Source organism: Mytilus galloprovincialis, chromosome 5 (genome assembly GCF_965363235.1).
Source record: "Mytilus galloprovincialis chromosome 5, xbMytGall1.hap1.1, whole genome shotgun sequence".
In the NCBI taxonomy this organism is placed as follows: domain Eukaryota; kingdom Metazoa; phylum Mollusca; class Bivalvia; order Mytilida; family Mytilidae; genus Mytilus; species Mytilus galloprovincialis.
Window position 1 is genome coordinate 93,841,975 of NC_134842.1, and position 20,213 is coordinate 93,862,187.

The 20,213-nt window shown below is 32.9% G+C and overlaps 1 protein-coding gene across 1 annotated transcript in view; it reads left to right on the forward strand.

Moving 5' to 3' along the window:
• Positions 1-766: 766 nt before the first annotated feature.
• Positions 767-20,213, forward strand: part of LOC143076754 (uncharacterized) — a 35,884-nt gene continuing 16,437 nt past the window's right edge. Inside the window, exons 1-14 of the mRNA XM_076252618.1 lie at positions 767-922; positions 3,324-3,400; positions 4,217-4,332; positions 6,050-6,139; positions 7,560-7,700; positions 9,003-9,112; positions 9,944-10,044; positions 10,836-10,930; positions 11,401-11,513; positions 12,858-12,982; positions 13,688-13,777; positions 14,324-14,496; positions 17,692-17,787; positions 19,133-19,261. Of these exons, the coding sequence (XP_076108733.1) occupies positions 801-922; positions 3,324-3,400; positions 4,217-4,332; positions 6,050-6,139; positions 7,560-7,700; positions 9,003-9,112; positions 9,944-10,044; positions 10,836-10,930; positions 11,401-11,513; positions 12,858-12,982; positions 13,688-13,777; positions 14,324-14,496; positions 17,692-17,787; positions 19,133-19,261 (1,578 nt within the window). The 5' untranslated portion in view covers positions 767-800. The remainder of the gene's footprint in view (positions 923-3,323; positions 3,401-4,216; positions 4,333-6,049; positions 6,140-7,559; positions 7,701-9,002; positions 9,113-9,943; positions 10,045-10,835; positions 10,931-11,400; positions 11,514-12,857; positions 12,983-13,687; positions 13,778-14,323; positions 14,497-17,691; positions 17,788-19,132; positions 19,262-20,213) is intronic.

Here is a 20,213-nt window from a genome sequence, read left to right on the forward strand (position 1 = left end):
GGCACCAAAACCACTTTTTTTTTTAAACATTTCTTAGAAAAAAGAACAAATATTAAAAGTCAATAATGTAAGTGAACAGTAACATCGTAAGGGTGCTTTATGAAGTTAAAAGTTTATTTTGTGGATAATTTTAAGTTTATAAACTGGTAATTCAAGAAAAAAAATTGGTATAAAACAGTTCAGTACCGAAGTACCTGAGTTGATAGGATCTTCGGGAACTGAAAGACCACCTGCAAAAGTATCCACCCCGTGCTTGTTAAAAATCAAATTGAAACTTTAATGCGTCCAAAAGGCGTTTCTGGATTGACCTGTAAATGGGACGTTGAAAGTCGCAGACTAGTAATGTTAATTCAATGATGTATAAGATGTTGGTTCAGGCAACAATACATTTCCAACAGTACAAAACCATGTTATAATACAAATTGAAATAAACTCATCAAAAATACCAAGATTGACATATTGTATTTGCGCCGTCATCAGTGACGCTCGAATAAAAATAGTCAAATATAAAATTCAAAGTTAAGTCAATAATTTCGACCGTATAAATGATTATTCATGTCAACACATAAGTGCTGGCTACTGGATTGGTGACACCTTTTCGAAATGAATTAAACTCCCCCAGCAGTTGCATCGAACTTAAGGTTGTAAATAAACCATCCACTACTTTAAATTGAGATAATACATGTAGTATGTTTGATAACACGTTCGGTTAAACTTTTGATACTGAATTTTAACCTCATAAGACTTCTTATCGTTGTGTTATACATTTCCAGTTATAAATATTCTAGTGGCAAGTTAGCATGGTCTGTTATATTTTCCTTGGAATTATTTCAATTATACATGTCAACCATGGTTTTCTATTGGACAATGTAAATAATGTCCATATATATGTCAATCCAAATGGTTCAGACAACAATACAGGGTAAGATCATTACAGTCATCTTCAGTTATTGTCCATTCGTTTGATGTGTTTTATCATTTGAACAGGGACTTTCCGGTATATGAATTTCCTCGGAAGTTCATTATTTTTAAGATTTTCTTTTTCTACGTAAGGAAAAAGTAAAATCACAAAAATACTGAACTCAGAGGAAAATCAATTCGGAAAGTCCATAATCACATGGCAAAATCAAATAACAAAACGCATCAAAAACGAATGGACAAGAACTGTCTGAAATGTCTGCACTAAGTCTGGAATGAGACAGTTCAATACCATTCGTTTGATGTAGTTAACCTTTTGATTTTTCTATTTTGAATTTGCAATGGCGTTCGCTTTTTTTTGGTTTATTTTATTTTTACCTTATCATTTCATAACACCAAACACGTTTGTGACAATTGAAGACCGGAACAAGCGTTCGTGTACTATTAATCATCAAATAATTTCATCCAATAAGAAGCAAGTTTTTCCCCGAGACAAATTACCTATTGTTGATCCCTTTCGGTTATGCTCTCTTTGGTTTGTGATCCTGGCAGACGCTTTATACATTTGGCTTCCGCAAATGTATTCATACCGTTTACAGAATCAATTAGACTGCACCAAAGTCGCATTTAGAGAAGTAATTTTTCTTAAGTGATGCTCGAGGCCAAACTATTTAAGAGTCAAAAACATTATACAAGTTATGAAGTGGTAATGTAACCATCGAAATTAGATGCAAAGTCAAACTCGAACAATGAACTATTGCGAAACTATGCATACGGGATATACGTTATCATTTAGGTCTCGAGTATACCCGACTACATCCTCGGATTTCAAATGTTTGGCTTTGAGCGTTCTTGATGGAGGTAAATCCAGAAAAGCGCTTCGGACGCATTAAAATATTAAACGTGTTGTTTCCAATTTTTTAAACAGTATTTTCAGTAATAGTTGAAGTAAACGATTTAGTTAAAACGAACCACATTTGAACCACATTTCTAACTTAACTTATAACCTGGAAAGTCAATTTAAAATGCAGAGGAACTTAAATTCATCTATTAGTTGAAAATGATAAAAGATGTGATGCGATATATGAATTCATGAGCAATGCATGCTACAATCATCGATTTCAGTGAAATAACAACTCAAACACGAAAAAAAAACACCATTCAACATGTACTTGTCAATGGACAGTTTCCAACAATAAAAAACGTTTAAATTTTAATCAGTAGAAAATCAAGCTCACCTCAACTGTTACTTTGAATTTAAAATAAATGATACCACAGATGTCTTAAATTTCAAATGGTATATGAGAAAATATATTTTTAAAATTGAGAATGAAACACAAGTTAATTACAGATTAGATATACTTTCATAAACGTAATTGCATACATTAAGGTTAACCAAACAACTTCAGATATTTCTTTAGTTTCAATTGTTAGATTTGTTTAAACATACTCTCAGTTTTTGTCTTTTTTCTTCCAAAAATTTTTAAGCCCTATTGGCGTATTCAACCTCTTGAGTATTTTGTCGAATTGTCTCCGATTTTTTCTATATCCGACCGTGGAAGACACTCACGAGTTATTACGGGTATTTAAAAAAAAAACCATCCTAATCAGGAACCCTATTTTTGTATCTGAATAATCTTCTGACGTCAATAATAATAATTTAATTTCAATTAAAAAGTTATGACGTCAAATTTTATTTTGTGGGGTGTACTTTTTTGCAGGAATATGAGTTGTTTTAAACAACGGCATATAACATGTACCAATTAAGTATAGATACATCTATTGGCATTCTAACAATGTTTGTAGATTTTTTTCAAAAGATACTATTGCTCAAATGTGAACCTACTTGTGAACAAGATAATTATACGATGGGACGGAATGCAATGTTAATATTTAAAAACGACGCATTGGGAAATTGTCTCGTTACAATGCCAGGACTCCAATTACCAAATTGAATTAGCTATGTTCATTTGACGTTTCACAATGAAGGTAACAAGAAGTATGTGACTATTAAATCAGGCTGGATGTTATTAATTATTTTACATGAATGAAAACAAGTTTTTTGGTTTTCACTTCTCTTCAACTTTGTATGTGATTGGAACATTCAAAATAATTACAACAATGGTATCAGGAAATTATGTTAAAATTTATTTCAACAACATTCTAAAAATAATATGTTTTTAAACAGCCGCTGAAACGATTTGTATAACGATATTCGTGGAATATCATTAAAATAATGTTACAGATAGAACAATCTTTGTCGGATAATAATATCACTTCATTCTAATATTTACCATTTTTCGTCTTATTCAAAAATTGTCGCAATACCATTGTAATCTCGAAACAATTACAATTTTGAAGAATTTATATTTACAACTTCATATTTTTATTTATTATATAATTAGAACTGATTTGGGAAATCCAGTAAAGACAATAGAAAAGGCTCTTTTAAGAAGTGACGAGCTAGGCAGGAGAGATAAAGGTAAGAGCTTTTTATGCTATTAAAACATATAATTTCTAATTAAACAAAACCACTACACTATTTTGCCATTTGATAAGGAACTTCCGTTTTGTAAGTTCAGTATTTTTGTGATTTTACGTCTCATTTGTCCTCATCGTTCCAGTTTCTGAGGGTACCACAAGTATAGCATTGAGCACGTGTTATCCTTCAATCATTCGATCATCTCAATTTTCACGGGAATATTTTGATCAAGGTTAAGGGTCAATGATTAAATTATAACCAACATCGGACAATGAATAGTACAACTTCCATATTTACGTTACATTATGATGACCTCCACAAAACTAAGTTGACAAATTGTTAAAATCAATGTATTGTATTTATAATAACTAATCATAATTCATATATATATATATATATATATAAATATAAATTTACTGTATAATCTCCCTGGTTAACTAATTCACAGGGATACCCGGCTGAATGCTGTGAGTCGAGTAATTTGTTAAACAGCAAAGAAATGTGCAATATAAGAATCATCGTTTAAAAAAAAAGTATTGAGCACGTTTGGGTTCACTTTAACTATCATATCATGGATTCGTTTATTTATCATATTTAGCCAAATACTTATGTTTTCCTAACACTAAGTTAATATACCTTTATTTGTATTTGTCACACATTTTCGAAATTTTGATTTTCACTGCTTTTCAACTTCGTATGTGATTGATAATTTTTTTCTATTTTAGCTTCACTGATGAGTTTTATTGATTCTTTGACTTTAGAATTTTAAATAAGTTTAAATAATTGTAAATAAGTTGTTGATGTTTATTTTCATAGACATTTTTATCGAACTGACAACTGGGTATTATGAGCTAGAGTCAACATTACGAGTTCATAACTTTAGACCAAGGAAGCTAACTATCAGGGCATATCAAGGTCAGGAAGTCCACGTGGTAAGTTGTAAATATTCCAACAAACCAATGTTAGCAGGTCATTATGATTAGTAATAAAAGTAAAAATATCAAAAATACCAAACTTCGAGGAAAATTCAAAACGGAAAATCAAAAAGCTCAAACACATCAAACACACAAAACGAATGGATAACCCCTGTCATATTCCGGACTTAGTAAGGGAAATGGTTTATGTAGAGAATACTGGCTTTCGCCTAGTTTTATACCTGGCTAAACCTGTCACTTGTATGACAGTCGCATAAAATTTAATTTTATTCACAATGATATTGCGATAAAAATAAACAGACATAATAGGTAAAAATTGTCAAAAGTAGGGGTGGTGTATAGCAGTCATCATTGTATTATAATCTTAATCACTATAAAAAAAAACCAAATGTGTCAACAACAAAAAAAGGGTATATAGACAAAGCTCATTAACGAAAACAAAAGAAACCAATACAAGAATTTACCATAGCACAATCACACAATGCTGAAATGTATAAGTACCGAGGCACGTGAGGATCAAAACATACGGTGCGTTAGTTGATAACGGTCGATTTTGTCAGTTTTTATGGACTTCCCCTTTATGAATAAACCTGTTTCTATTTGTTTATACCTTTTTATAACAAAAGTACATGTCAATGTAACAAGATTTTGTATTGACCAAAGGTTTAACGTGAAATACGTTTCACTACAGTATAATTCAACGTACTTTAATTCACTGACTACTATCTAAATTAAAGTTAATTTTCACAAAACAGTACATAAGCATTAATGAGTTTGACTGTCCCTCTGGTATCTTTCGTCCCTCTTTTACTTTGCATACAAAGATAAATATCTATTGGTGAGAACAATTCTTTGCATCTCTGTCCCCGGAAACACTTTTGTTTTTGAAGAAATCTTAAAAATGAGCAATCGTATCGAAAAATAGAGTCGGAAGAACCATTCTATATTCAGGCTTGTTTAAGTTAACTGTTTTGTCTGGAAAATGTTTAAAGCAGAACTATTTGTTATCCTTATATGTTTAGCCTACACAGTAGAATGAAATAATTAAACCACCACAGTAACAAAAAGATGAAAGTGAACACATTTGTAATGAGTCATAACAACTGAGTATGTTATGTGTTTGAATGAAAAAGCTTCGTGACTTCTAGAGGATGCCTTGTTGGTTAATTTGTCGGTATGCAGAAGCTGATTGGACACCACGTTATCTCTTCAATGGCTTCTTTTTTTTAATATTGAGGAAATTATCCATCGTAATGGCTATGTAGAATTTCCTTGTAAGAGATTGCAAAGAGGTCATGGCAAAATCTTCTAAACATTACGTGAAACAGTGTGAGCAAAGGTTAGGTGCTAAATTTATGGGATATTCAAAAATAACAGCGTGTATTATTTTCATACTTCATAAACAAGGAAATCAAGTGATTCACACAAAACGCATCAACAAAAACTGACAATCTTCGCTTATTTACTTTCAATTATGACCCAGAATAGTTTTGTTTTGCATTACTTCAAAGCTGCATATATAGCGTTTATAACGGCTGTCTATACATGTATACTTCGATGGAAAAAATAAAGTATATACAGTAAAGAATATACAAGGTGTCTGAAAAGATCTTTTACAGACATTAAATTACATGTTTTGCTTGACTTTATCATGTTTATGTACAAATGTACAAAAAATCTTCAAACTCTTTTTCATCTTACGTTTTATTTATAGACTGGAGGAAAAAGAATCAACTCTTCCGCCTTTAAACGTGTGACAAATACAGGTTCTCTACAGCGGTTACCATCGATAGCAAGGAACAAAGTAAATTATTTCATTTTTAATATCATATTATGGAATCCTATCACAGGAAAAATATTATACAATGGCAAACATCTTCAGTCCACCAAACTATTGAAAATATATATGCACATACTTTTATTGATCAATGAAAGCTATTGTAAGAGAGTTCAAACCGGTCCAATCGTGTATCACGAATACTGTGGATTCGTTAATATTCGTTAGATACAAATTTTCGTGGATTTCGTGATTACAGAAAAACCACGAAGTCAAATGTTCAACGAATTAAAAGTTGTCTAAAGGAATGAGTGCAGACTTTGCCACAACCACGAACTTGAATATCCACGAATATGTAATTCTAACTCAAACCACGAAAATTGGTACCCGCGTAAATAAATGAATCCACAGTATAATCATTTAGAAAAAAGTCTTGCAAATGTTTATGATTTTCACTAAAAATAATATCATGGTGTAGAACTATGAGGCATTCTAAACTATTTTGACACCAAAACTTCTATTGATTGTTTCTTTGGTACCTGCACCTAATTCAAAATCTTCTTTCATAAAGCAAATAATAAGTTAACAGTCCAACCACTGTAGGACTCTGGATCGAATTGGAAACTGTCTGTTACTCACATATGACTCCACTTCAGGTCTTGGATTGGTCTCCATGTTGAATTCTTAATTTTCGTTTACGTTTCAACATAACCTGGATGATGATATTCTTTTTCAACAATAAAACTGAGAATGGAAATGGGAAATGTGTCAAAGATGCAACAACCCGACCATAGAAAAGACAACAGCAGAAGGTCACCAACAGGTCTTCAATGTAGCGAGAAATTCCCGCACACGGAGGCGGCCCCTACACAAATATATATATACTAGTTCAGTGATAATGAACGCCATACTAAACTCAAGATTGTACACAAGAAACTAAAATTAAAAATAAAACACGACTAACAAAGACCAGAGGCTCCTGACTTGAGACAGGCGCAAAAATTCGGCGGGGTTAAGCATGTTTATGAGATCTCAACCCTTCCCCTATACCTCTAGCCAATGTAGAACAGTAAACGTAAAAATAAATGTTTTTATGTGACGTCTTGGTTTTTCAAATTCAGAATATCTGTAATCTATATTGAAAGTAATCGTATGGAAGAATCCTATCGTTTTAAACCACACTTGGCACTGTTTTGATCGTCAAATAGCTGATATCTGATAAGCTGTGAAATTTAATTCCGTCTTTGTAGATTTTAGGACATATATTAGTTCATTTTAACAGATCATTGGACTTGACTGTATTTTGTATTACATTATTATGTTGCTATCCCATTGACATAGTCTACACCAATCTCCGAAGAAGATCTCACATCCTTACCTACGTCTTATCACTACAATGAAAGTGAAGTGTTCTGAGTATACGAAAAGGAAACGATAAATGTTTTAGGTACTTCAAGTTCGACTGTCTGATGTTGGAATAACAGATCTTGGTACTCTTCAAACAATTGGATTTTATTCTAAACACATTGCACCTTTAGAAATTTTTGAGAATGAGAAACCATTAACGTTGGCTAAATATCCAAATAAGGTAAGTCTCAACATATCTTCTTATATTTGAACTTCCCGTAAAGTTTGGGAATTTGCAGTTTTCCGTAATCTGATCACGGTGATTTTTTTAAAATTCTGTCAAAAATTCCGATTCAGTTGATTGAAACATCATAAATTATATATTGTGTTGAACATTAGTGCAAATTATCGCTAATTTCAAATTATCCGAAGAGTCCAATAATGCCGTTAAAATTATTATCCGTATAATTTGACATTGAACACTGTCATGTCTTATTCTGACAGTTAAAGACGTCTTTACCTAGACCATTAGTTATTGGGTGTTAACTGACTGATATTTCAGTCCGAGACAATATTTACTCACTAGCTTTTATTGAATTTGAACTACTTGTCGGTAACTGCGAGTACTCGAAGATCTGTACTTTATATATTTGTTTAGGGGCCAGCTGAAGGACGCCTCCGGGTGCGGGAATTTCTCGCTACATTGAAGACCTGTTGGTGACCTTCTGCTGTTGTTTTTTTCTATGGTCGGGTTGTTGTCTCTTTGGCACATTCCCCATTTCCATTCTCAATTTTATTTGTGTCTTTTTTTGTTTTAGGGATTATTGATACAACGTCCGGTACCCGTCTGTGTGTTTATTAGATGTTGTTTCTGCTGCAAATCGATCTGAGGAGTTCAGCCCTCAGTTTAAACCTAGTTATTCATAGTGGATTGGGAAACAAGTTTTGCAATTAATATCAATCCCTTTCCAGCGGCATAAGCCTGCTCTTTTTCGAAATCTACAAGGGTGTCTTTTACGTGCAAGATATATGGCTCGTTAGCCCTTTTCAAATAAGTTGTATAATTTGATCATATTTTGTACCGTTACACCCTTGTCCAAGGCTAGGGAAAGCGCCTTGAAATATGATTAATCCTATCATATTCTATCTATAAATATGCGACTGTCCAAAGTCAGGAGGCTGTGGTTGTCTTTGGTTCACGTCTGTCTTAATAGTTAATCATAAGTTGCATTGTTGTAAATTGTTATAAATGAGGCAGTAAGTTTTTACGTTTGTGTTGTGTCAATTATGCCAAGACCTTTTAAAGCCCACTCTAAGGTTTTAAGGTACGAATGCCTATAATTGGTTACATCCAATGCATTTGAAATGATGTGGTTAAGGGTTTCATTGGTAATCATATCACATCTCATTATTTCTATATACGAAGTTTATTTTGAATAGACTTTCATTGAATTATGCTCTTGGAATTTGACAGCATTAAGGGAAGGTCTTGTTGTCCTGAAGCGCTACGTTTCAGATTTAATGTTCATATTTTATACTTCAGGACTACATCAATATTAATCAAAACTACAGTGATGGAAAATCGTTCACCTACTTATCTGACAGACCAAAACAATGGCATAATGAACACGATGTCTGGGCACATGGATTCTGGTAAATATCAATAGCATTGACGATTCCAATTGACTGTAATAAAATATAATGCATTCTGGGTAATATTTTCAAACGCGTACACAAAACATTGCGGTTTGTTTATATCGTTCTAAACAATTGAAATTCAACCAATGACGTAACGCTATTTTCATTTAGGTGTACGAACAGAGATTACCAATGGTTCTTTAGATTCTAAAAAGGCAAATTGCGCATTTCCTCAATTATTGTCTATTCAGTGATGCTCATGGCTGAAATCCCAAAAACATAACAAAACGTTGAAAAACTGATTAAAACAAAAAGGAACAAACGTATAGTCAATTCCAAACAAGGAGTTTGTAGTTTACCTCGTTCATGTTTTTATATTTACTATAAATAAAGGCCTCATCAACATGCTGTCAACTTTTCCACCATATTTCACGTAAATTGATAACGTCTCATCGTAATCATCTTTCCACTTTTAACTAGAACAGTTTACGATTTATCTAACTATTGATACTTCCTATTGTTGGTCTATCGTTTGCACTATATGAAAATGAGGATAAAAGAGGGACGAAAGATACCAGAGGGACAGTCTAACTAATGAATCTAAAACATACTGACAACGCCATGGATAAGTGGTATCATAACAATGAGACAATTATCATCCGGTGTTCAAATGAAGGGGAATTAAGCAATTAGACGCAACCATTTGGCCTTTCACAATTAATAAAACTCACACGATTAAAACGGTTTTTAAAGGCACTGTCATAAAAAAAAGAAGAAAATCATATTAAATCAGAAAGCTTACTGCGTAGTGTATCCTAATTCTGTCATGGTTTTATGTACTTTTAGGATGTGGAGTTGGGCAGACCGTGCCATCAGAATACAACATCTCGATCCTGTGAACAAAAATATTACATTGGCTAGCAAAACAAGATTTGGCCTACGACCAGGTATGCGATATAATTTTTCTAAATTATGGTTTCTGCTAATAAATGTATCATTATAAATCATTGTTTGAATTTTCAACAAAAACACTTCAAAGCATTTACTTTTGAAAAACAAACGCTATGATCCGTGTGTTTCGTTCACCTCCTTAATATAAATAGACATAGAAATAGAAATAACCGGGTTTTTTTTAATTGTGTGCTATTTTCTGTTATGTTAAACAATGAAAAAGATATTTAAAAAATCGCTTAGTTTACTTTTTTTTGCGTATGAAAGCAATACAGAAAGAAACAAGAATGTGTCCATAGTACACAGATGCCCCACTTACACTATCATTTTCTTTGTTCAGTGGATCGTGAAATTGGGATAAAAACTGAAAACTATAATCTGGCATTAAAATTAGACAGATCATATCATAGAGAACATTTGTACTAAGTTTCAAGCTGATTGGACTTCAACTTCATCAAACGCTACCTTGACCAAAAACTGTAACCTGAAGCGGGACAGACGGACGAACGAAAAGATGCACAGACCAGAAAACATAATGCCCCTCTACCATCGTAGGTTGGGCATACAAATAATCCTATGTTTACACATTGACACCGGTACAGGTATACATAAAACAATCTTGTATAATTCTTTCGATTACACATTACGAAAAAAGAACGATAAGATGATCAGCCCAACTAAATACAATATACATTAATTGTGTAGTTGGGTTATAAAACTGATAAAAACATTTTGACAATTGAAAGAAGTTTCTGATTGCTCTGGGTTTTTTTCTCTTTCTTTTAAGGTCACTATAATGGGATTAATCCAACTGCTGTCGGATTTAATCACCAAGGCGGTTATTTCCGTTTTGTCAATGTTATGTCTGAACTCGACGAACCGGTAAGCATAATTTTGTTCATTTTTCTTATCATTATCATATATCGAGTAACCTATTCAGCTGTTTAGACTGTTCGTCATGTTTTCTTTAAATGTCATATAAGCCAAGTTAAGAATAAGGCAGTCGTTTTCAAAATAGTCCGTTTTTACGTATGGTTTCAGTGATGGCATGCCTTATAGCAAAATATGCTATACTAAATATGAAATAACAAAAAATTCTTGGATTGATTGATTGATGTATTATTGTTTGTTAATATATTAAGGGGCTTGGCTAAGCATACTTGCAATTTGTATACAGTCAAAAGGACGACATTCGTCATGGGCCTTATTGGCTTAAATTTTGATATAAGTGAACTGTAGACACCTTTTCTATCCTTTCGAGGTCATGGTTGTTAACTCAATTGTGTTTTAAATACGGTCCCAGATATTGCAGTAACTAACAGAAAAGAAATAAACAAACAATCTTTTTTCAGGGTGAATATTTCGTTGATCGTGACAATGGTGTTTTATATGTATGGCCAAGTAAAGATGCACCTTACTCGGAAAAAGACCAAATATATGCTTCAATAGTTCCGACATGCATTGAGTATGATTGCTTTATTAGAACACATAATATCATTACATTATTTCGTGTTTTGTTCAAAACCATTTTTTGGGAAATGTGATCCAAACTTAAACTAAAACTTACTGGATTTCCGAATCTATTTTAAAGATTGAAGAGCAAAAGGAAATGATATCAAATTTTCATCTGGTTTTTTTTCCTGGCAGAGAAATACCGTTTTGCAATTAAAGACAATTAGCAGGAACGGAATTGAAGTGTTATCTAACAGCAAGGTACAGATAGGTATATATCGTTAATGTGTTTTGGAGGATAAACTGATGATTTTCCTTTTAAACAAATTGAATTGTGTGTTACAAACAAGGCAGATACAAATTATTTATTAGATGATAGTGTTGAATTAAAAAAGGATACACAATTTAAAACGTTTCATATACAAGTTTTTCTGAAGTTTTTAGTAAGTATATCAATTGATTTGGACTGATTTATGATAGAATTTGAGCATTGTGACCAATATGGCGACAAATGGAAATTAACTCTTGCTAAAATTGGGCCAATCGCATCGCATCTACATTGGAAAAAAACGGTGTTGACAGCACAGTAACATACTTATTTTGTTTTAAAAATATTTACTGCATCCAGGTGCTCGATATTTTGTTTGAAATAGAAATAACATTTGGAAAACGTTACTTTTAATACATCATTAATGTAAACACACCAACAAATATTCCCCTCAATAATGGTTGATCGATATAAATACTAAGCTCTATGGCATGAAAAAAACACGTTATTTTTCTAATGCGTCCGAAGCGCCTACTTTTCCACGAAATCTGTGTTCAAATTCATACGAGGAATGAATAACAAGAAATATTTACCCTATCAGTACATGAAAATGATTATTTCTAGTTCAGATTATTCCTATTTGTTTAGTGAAATACATAGCTGTGCCTAGAATAAACACTTTTTGTTGGTTTAACAAAAACACAATAAAACTTGTATTGTACAGAATTAAACACAAAACCACCATAATTTGAAATCACTGACCGAACTTCTTGCAAGGTTTATCTAGAGTTTCGTACAAAAGGGGCCTTATTTGAAAACTTCGGCTAAGAGTGATCAAGAGTTAAGATGTGACATCGAATTTGTATAGTATTTTTATTTGTATAATATATATGAACCTGTGATAGCATACCCTTATTTTGGTTTCTTTAAGGAAGCATATTTATAAAAACCATTATATTTCATTTCAATGTCATCTAGTTATGTTATAAGAGTGTGGGGCATATACTTTGTTATACGTATTATACTCGAGTAAAGAAGAGATTTGTACTTGAAATAATGTACTGTGAAAATGTCTTTTTTTTAAAATAGTATAATATGGAGTTCTGCAAATATTGTACTTGAGGGATTTGTAATTGAGGCCTGCCGACAAAATGGTATACATGCAAATAATGTACAGAATCTCACGATTACCCGTATGAAGATTCAAAATACAGGTAGTGTGACAGATTTTACTAAAACAATTGGGAATGGAAATGAGGAAATTGTCAAAGAGACACCATCCAACCAAAGAGTAGAAGGCCACCAACACAGCCATAAAAATCTCGCAACCCGCTATGTGCTTCAGCTGGCCCCTAAACAAATGTGTGTACTAGCGTTGAATAGGCGATGTTCCATCGAGAGTTGATACAAACATGAATTTGATAATACAAAATCACATACAAGTATTTTTAGTGGAGAATTCCGCATCTCAAAATATGTTGTAGTCCTTCTAAATGTAAAAACAACCTTTTAAATTTCTTGCAAAATTAAAAAAAGCACTGATTCCACTTTACGATTACGATGCTATCAATGAATGGCAATTAGAGAGATGTGGATTTGCTTAAAAAACACAACAAGAATAACACTTAAAAATCATTGGTGCATGCATTAAATTTGTGTTGAAGTCTTTTGATTTGTCTCAAATACTGTAAACCTAATCATTTTCGTGGATACTTTATTTCATGTTTAACCCTTGCTAGTCCACTTGCGTGAATATTTAATTTCGCGATTTACAAATTAACTTGATGCTGTTTAATGAACAGATCCAAGATTTACATATTCGTGAAAATTTATAATTTATTGAATTTTCGCGTTATTTTTCTACTTGCGAAAGTTGCGAAAATTAGTTGGTTTATATTACAAACCCACGTATATTTCAGGCTCAGATGGTATAGCTTCCTATAACGGACACAACATTAAAGTTAACTTATGTGATATTCGAAATGGTGATGGTGGAATCAGTATTTCTGGTAGGTACTCAACATTTATAATATCTGTATGACATAATCCCTTTTTTCCCAGCTAGTTGCTTTAATGTTTACATTTTTCTGTACTGTTGTCTTGCCTTTAAATTACTAAACTAAGTATAAGCTTCTTACAATCGTCGATAACATCTGTCTATATTAACAACGTAAACTTATTTTCTACAAGAACTATTTGAGATTGACACCGCATGTCCAAAAAAACATGACTATATATTATACTGTTTGTCCTGCTTACGATAGTAGAGTTGCTTATTGTTTTTTTTTGCTCGTCGGTCCGTTCGTTCGTCCGTCGCTACCGTACCAGGTTAAACTTTGGTAATATGGTTCGATTTGGCCCCACTGAAAATTCTAGTGTAGCCAAAACGCGCGTGCGGCGTACACCATTAAAATCATTCTTTATTTAATAATTGTTTTTCAAATACATGTATACAATAGTGACACCTAATTCACAAAATTCATGTAATTCGGGCGTGTACTATATTCTTTATTTTCGAAAAATATTCAAATATTTTACTGGTCTATTGAATACAGGTGGGGACCAGATTACACTTACTCCTTCTGGGAACGAAATATCGGATAATATCATATCTAACTTTGGAAGAGTGGAATATGTAGGGAGTGACGGTATAAGTGTTGATGGAGTTGGTATACACGTGCATCACAATACTTTGTTTAAAGGATCATACAAAGGAATCGATATTAGAGTAAGCATATGTTGTATAAGGATACTAATTGCAAATAATACAGAAAAAATAACAGAAATTATTATCACTTAGCTCGAACAACTAAAACCTCAGAAAAAAACAAATCAACTAGCAAAGAAAAGCAATATTTAACTGCATATTTAATTTTTTTTACTTAATTTTGTTTTAATGAGGAACGTCGGCGTTTTGACCGTATTTCCCTGATAAATGGATGCTTCTCACGAGGAGCAATTAAACCAAGAGTTCCAAGTGGTGAAGTTGAAATCATCTTTGAGTAAATTTTACGGACGCCATCACGGGTTGTTCGACCGTTATTTGATATCCGTTTCCGAGATGACAGATGATATGTTTTTAATGGAATAACTACAATCTCGCACCGCTTTTTACGAATATGGCCTACCGAATTAGACTTCTTATGGGGGTTGTACTAACATGAGCAAAACGACGGGTGCTACATTTAAAGCAGGATCTGTGTACCCTCCAGAGCACCTAAAATCAGACCAACTTTATGATGGAGTTCGTTTTCCTCAGTGTTGAGTTTTCTATATTGTGTTTTGTGATTTCCTGTTTGTTTGTTTGTTTTTTTTCCTTTTGAGCCATGTCGTAGTCAGTTTATGTTCCCTCTGGTGTCTTTCGCTGCTCTTTTATATAGTTTTAAATTATACCAATTCATATTTAGTTGAGAAAGAAAATGACATGAAAATATCATATATTTGTAAAACTTCTAGTTTTCCCCGTAAGCTGCATAATGTAGGATAGGAAACTAGATTGTGTATGTAGTCTGTAGTTCAGAGTTTAACATTGCTTGAATAAAACAAGAAATCAAAGGAGAGACACCAAAAAAAAAAATCGTCATGCATTTGCATATATATATATACACTCCGCCATAAGTTAAGCACCACCCAATTTAATTTCGAAATAATTATTTTCTTAATTATTTTTTTTTATAAAAGAAGTACTATATATTAAAACTGTAAACAATAGGTAACTTTTGGATACAGGTAAAATGTCAATCGATTACATTTTGATTGTTCAAAACCAGTTTTAACAACCTGTCTTGTGTGTTTTTCGCGTTACTGTTTTTGACTAAACACAAATGATTTTAGCACGTGCATTTCGCACTTGAATTAGCCATTGATATCAAACTTTTAAGATGACAAGACGAAAACTGAGTATTGCTGAACGCTGGCAAGTTGTAGGTATGGCAAATACAGGTCTAAGTTGCCGTAGAATAGCGGTCCATTTTGGTGTTAACCACACTGTGATTATCAGGCTCGTGCAGAGAGACAGACAGGGTCAGTTGAAGACCGACCTAGAGCAGGCAGACCACGTCAAACTACTCCCAGAGAAGACAGAAATCTTTCCCAGCAAGCACGATTGAAACTTTTCTCGTCTGCTGATAAGCGTCGTAGACTTTGGCCTATTGGGGGTAGAGTAAGTATGCGGACTGTGATACGTAGGTTGCATAGTTTCCGTCTAAGGACTCGGAGGCCAATAAAGCGCCCGGAATTAACTTTAAGACACCGTAGAGCAAGACAACAGTGGGCTAGGAACCATCGCCGATGGACTTTACGCAGCTGGAGAAGAATTAACTGGTCCGATGGAAGTCGTTTCTTGCTGAAGCCCGTCTACGGCAGAACACGTGTTTGTAGGGAAAGAAACACCGCATATCGGGACAATAACATTCTTGGTACAACAGCTTTCGGTGGCGGCGGTGTAACAGTATGGGGATGTTTTTCCCATGACTGTAAGCTTGATATGCATGTTCTTCACGGTACCCTGAATGGTCAAAGGTATCGGGATGACATCCTGAACACCATTGTATCGCCTCATTTTGACACTTACGCGTTAGCTGATAGACCGGTCTTTCAAGATGACAATGTGAGACCTCATCGCCCTGAATTGTCAACGCATGCCTGACGTCGGAATCAATAGACACTTTACCTTGGCCGGCCATGTCACCTGATATGAACCCAATTGAACATGTATGGGACTTTTTCGGTCGTAAACTTGACTAGAGACAACCAAAATATGCAACAATACCAGAATTGAGGGTCGCTTTGGTACAGGAATAACAGAGATTTCCACAGTATAGGCTACGACGACTTGTGCAAGGAATGAGGAGACGTGTATTGAATCTCTACCGGAAGCGTGGAAGCTATACACGATATTGACTTTATGAACCTTAATTGACAGTAAATGTATACTTGATTGTTTTCCAAAAAGTTCAAAACTGTATCATTATTTGAAATTAATGAAAATGATCAACAAATTAAAACATTTTATAGGGATTTTAACTTGTTGTTTTTAACGTAAAATTGAAAGTTCCCTTCACAAAGCGGAAAGCATAAAAAACCCTAACTTTCATTTTTTTTATACCGCACAATATTTACATTTTATTTAACTAATGTCAACACGATGAACTCTTATTCAAAAATATTGAATTTTGGGATTTGAAAATTTCTTATTGATAAAAATATGGGTGGTGCTTAACTTATGGCGGAGTGTATATAAACTATTAGGACAAACCAATTCCTGCACTTTCTTCCATTTTTCATCTAAGCATCATAATGATATGAAGGTTCATTTCTCTGGTAATGTAAAGGCAACAGTAGTATTCTGATGTTCAAAAGTCATAAATCGAACCAGAGAAAACAAATCCCGGTTACAAACCAAAACTGAGGGAAACAAATCAACTTTAGGAAAATACAGGAACAAAAGAAACACCGAAGTGTAACAAAAACAAACGCCAATACACATAGAAAAGAAATATGTGATAACACTTGTCATATTAAAGATTTGGTACATGACATTTTAAGAAAAAATGGTGGGTTGAACCTTATTTTAATGCATGCCCAACCTCCCGCATTGTTAAAAAAAAATATCGCTAAAAAAATACGTGACAGAAATAAAGACATCAACAAGAACATTAATAACAGAGAAACGAGCAAACACAAAATATATTCATAACATAGAAACGAACAAACAAATAATATTTTATCCATTCGTATGATGTGTTTGAGCTTTTGAATTTGACATTTGATTAGGGACTTTCCGTTTTGAATTTTCCTCGGAGTTCATTTTTTTTTTGTGATTTTACTTTTGATAAAAATCGACACAACATGCAAACCGCAGAACAACAACGAAAATTAGAATGAAATGTATAGTTTTTGAAATATATGCATTTAATTGCAGGGAAATGATCACATATTCGAGTACAACCTTATATCTAAAATGTGTTTAAAAGCAAGTGATTGTGGAGCTATTCAATCTGGACGCCATTTCTCATGGGTATGGAATCCGTAGCTTGATTTAAAAAATGATATTTTTTTGGTAAAATCGACTGTTAAATACAAAGCTAAAAACTTTTAAAAGTGGTAACGAATCGCGACTTCTAAGAACGTGAATGATGTTTAAAATGAATTAGGTCTGAATTCCACCATGAAAGAATTGTTCCAAAATAAAAACGATAAATCATTTATAGCATCTAAATAGTATATATATATTACTAGTATCATAGTCAAGTAATAAAATTATCAGGAAACAAAACAATAGTGACAATATGACAATGATACAATACAAAAGTAATAATATTAAAAAGGTGACAATACGAGAGAAACAAAATGTCAAAATTCTGATGGAAAAGCAACGATATCAAAATGTCAAAATATACAAAAATTGGTAAAATGTTTGTAAATAAGGCAACAGTAGTATACCGCTGTTCAAAACTCATCAATCCATGGACAAAAAACAAAATCGGGGTAACAAACTAAAACTGAGGGAAACGCATTTAATATAAGATGAGAACAACGACACAACATTAAAATGTAACACACACATAAACGGACTAAGCATGAGACAAAATCCTATGAGAATAACAAATAAGACATCAAAACCAAAAACATGAATTTGGGATAGATAAGTAACGTGACACGTCTTATAGTAATGTGAATTCACACTCCAAAAAAAAAAGAGAAAACAAACGACACAACGAAAACACAACGTTAAAATGTAACACACACAGAAACGAACTAAAATATAACAATGGCCATATTCCTGACTTGGTACAGGACATTTTTAAAGAAAAAATGGTGGGTTGAATCTGGTTTTGTGGCATGCCAAACCTCCTTCTTTTATGGCCATGTGAAATACAACATTAACATGACAACACAACATTACAGGACTAATTTCACCTATAGCTAAAGGAAGAGAAGGTAAGGAAAGGAAGTCTTTTGTCCATTTCTATTTGGATAAAATTCTTTCCGAACGTGTCTTTTTTTGCTATGCGTTATATCTATATATGCAGCCAAGTTTAGTGCCATATCCATTTTGGGAGATTATCCCGATGGTTTCTCTGTACAAAACATGTTTCTATAATTTTTGGAAGTTGGAGCAAGTTTACAGAGGTAAACTTCCCGCTTTTATCAAAAAGCCTTTCTAGTATTAGTAGCAATTTGATACTTACAATATGAAACCGTGAAACCATACTAGGATAATTTAACTCGTCATTTTCTACACAAACATAGAAATAACATACACTGAATTTTAAGCAATTAATCTTACGAATACTTCTTATAGTGTTAATGTTACAATAATAAAGTAACATTTAAATAAAAAACTATATGATAATTTTTAGAGAGGTAATGTAATACGATACAATCATATCCAAGATACACAACGACTTGTTCCTGGTGCTGACGTCAGAGGGGTTATGTTGGATGACCAGCTTTCAGGAGTACTGATAGAAAACAACGTTTTCAATCATGTATGTCATTAAACACAATCGTTTTAGGGCTATGTTCCAAAAAGTGTGAGGTTTGAAGGTTTAGTCAGCTTGCTTGCTGAGTATAAATGTTTGCTCAAGTATTGTAATTATGATTGACATCTGCAATTTATCAATCTATTGACGGTGCTTCACGATTGTATACATTATGATTGAATGTTATTGGATGTAATATTTTAGTATAATGCAGATTACATTGCTTGAGCCAACATTTATACAAACAAAGCAAGCAAGCCATTCACCTTTACACTACATCTATTAAGAAAAAAGTAAAATCACAAAAATACTGAACTTAGAGGAAGATCAATTGGGAAAGTCCATAATCACATGGCAAAATCAAATAACAAAACGCATCAAACACGAATGGACAAAAACTGTCATATTCCGGACTTGGTACAGGCATTTTCAAATGTAGAAAATGGTGGATTAAACTTGGTTCTATAGCGCTAACCCTCTCACTTTAATGACAGTCTCATCAATTTCCGATATTTTTACATTGATGCGTTAAATAAACAGACACAATAAATATAATAGTCAAAATATGGGTACATCAGTCATCATCGTTTAACAATTTTAAAAGGAACAATTTAACAGAACACAAAAACATCTACTATCTACGAACACATTTATTGAGTGTCTGACGTCAGAAAATTTTATACGTCACATAAATTTGTCGTTCAATGTGCGTACAAACAATTTTAAAATTTTCATGGGAATGTTAGCATACAGGGTTAAAAAATCAAAAGTATGTAAGAATAAATTTAAGAAATAGACCCGAGATTTAAACTAGTCCAAAAGTTATATATAGAATTTATAAGAATCCAAAAATAGTTAATACCACTACGCGATTGAATGATTTTGACGTTTGTGGTTCAACGTTTATTGTAATTCATAATAGAAATATATCATAATGACATATAATAGAACAATACCA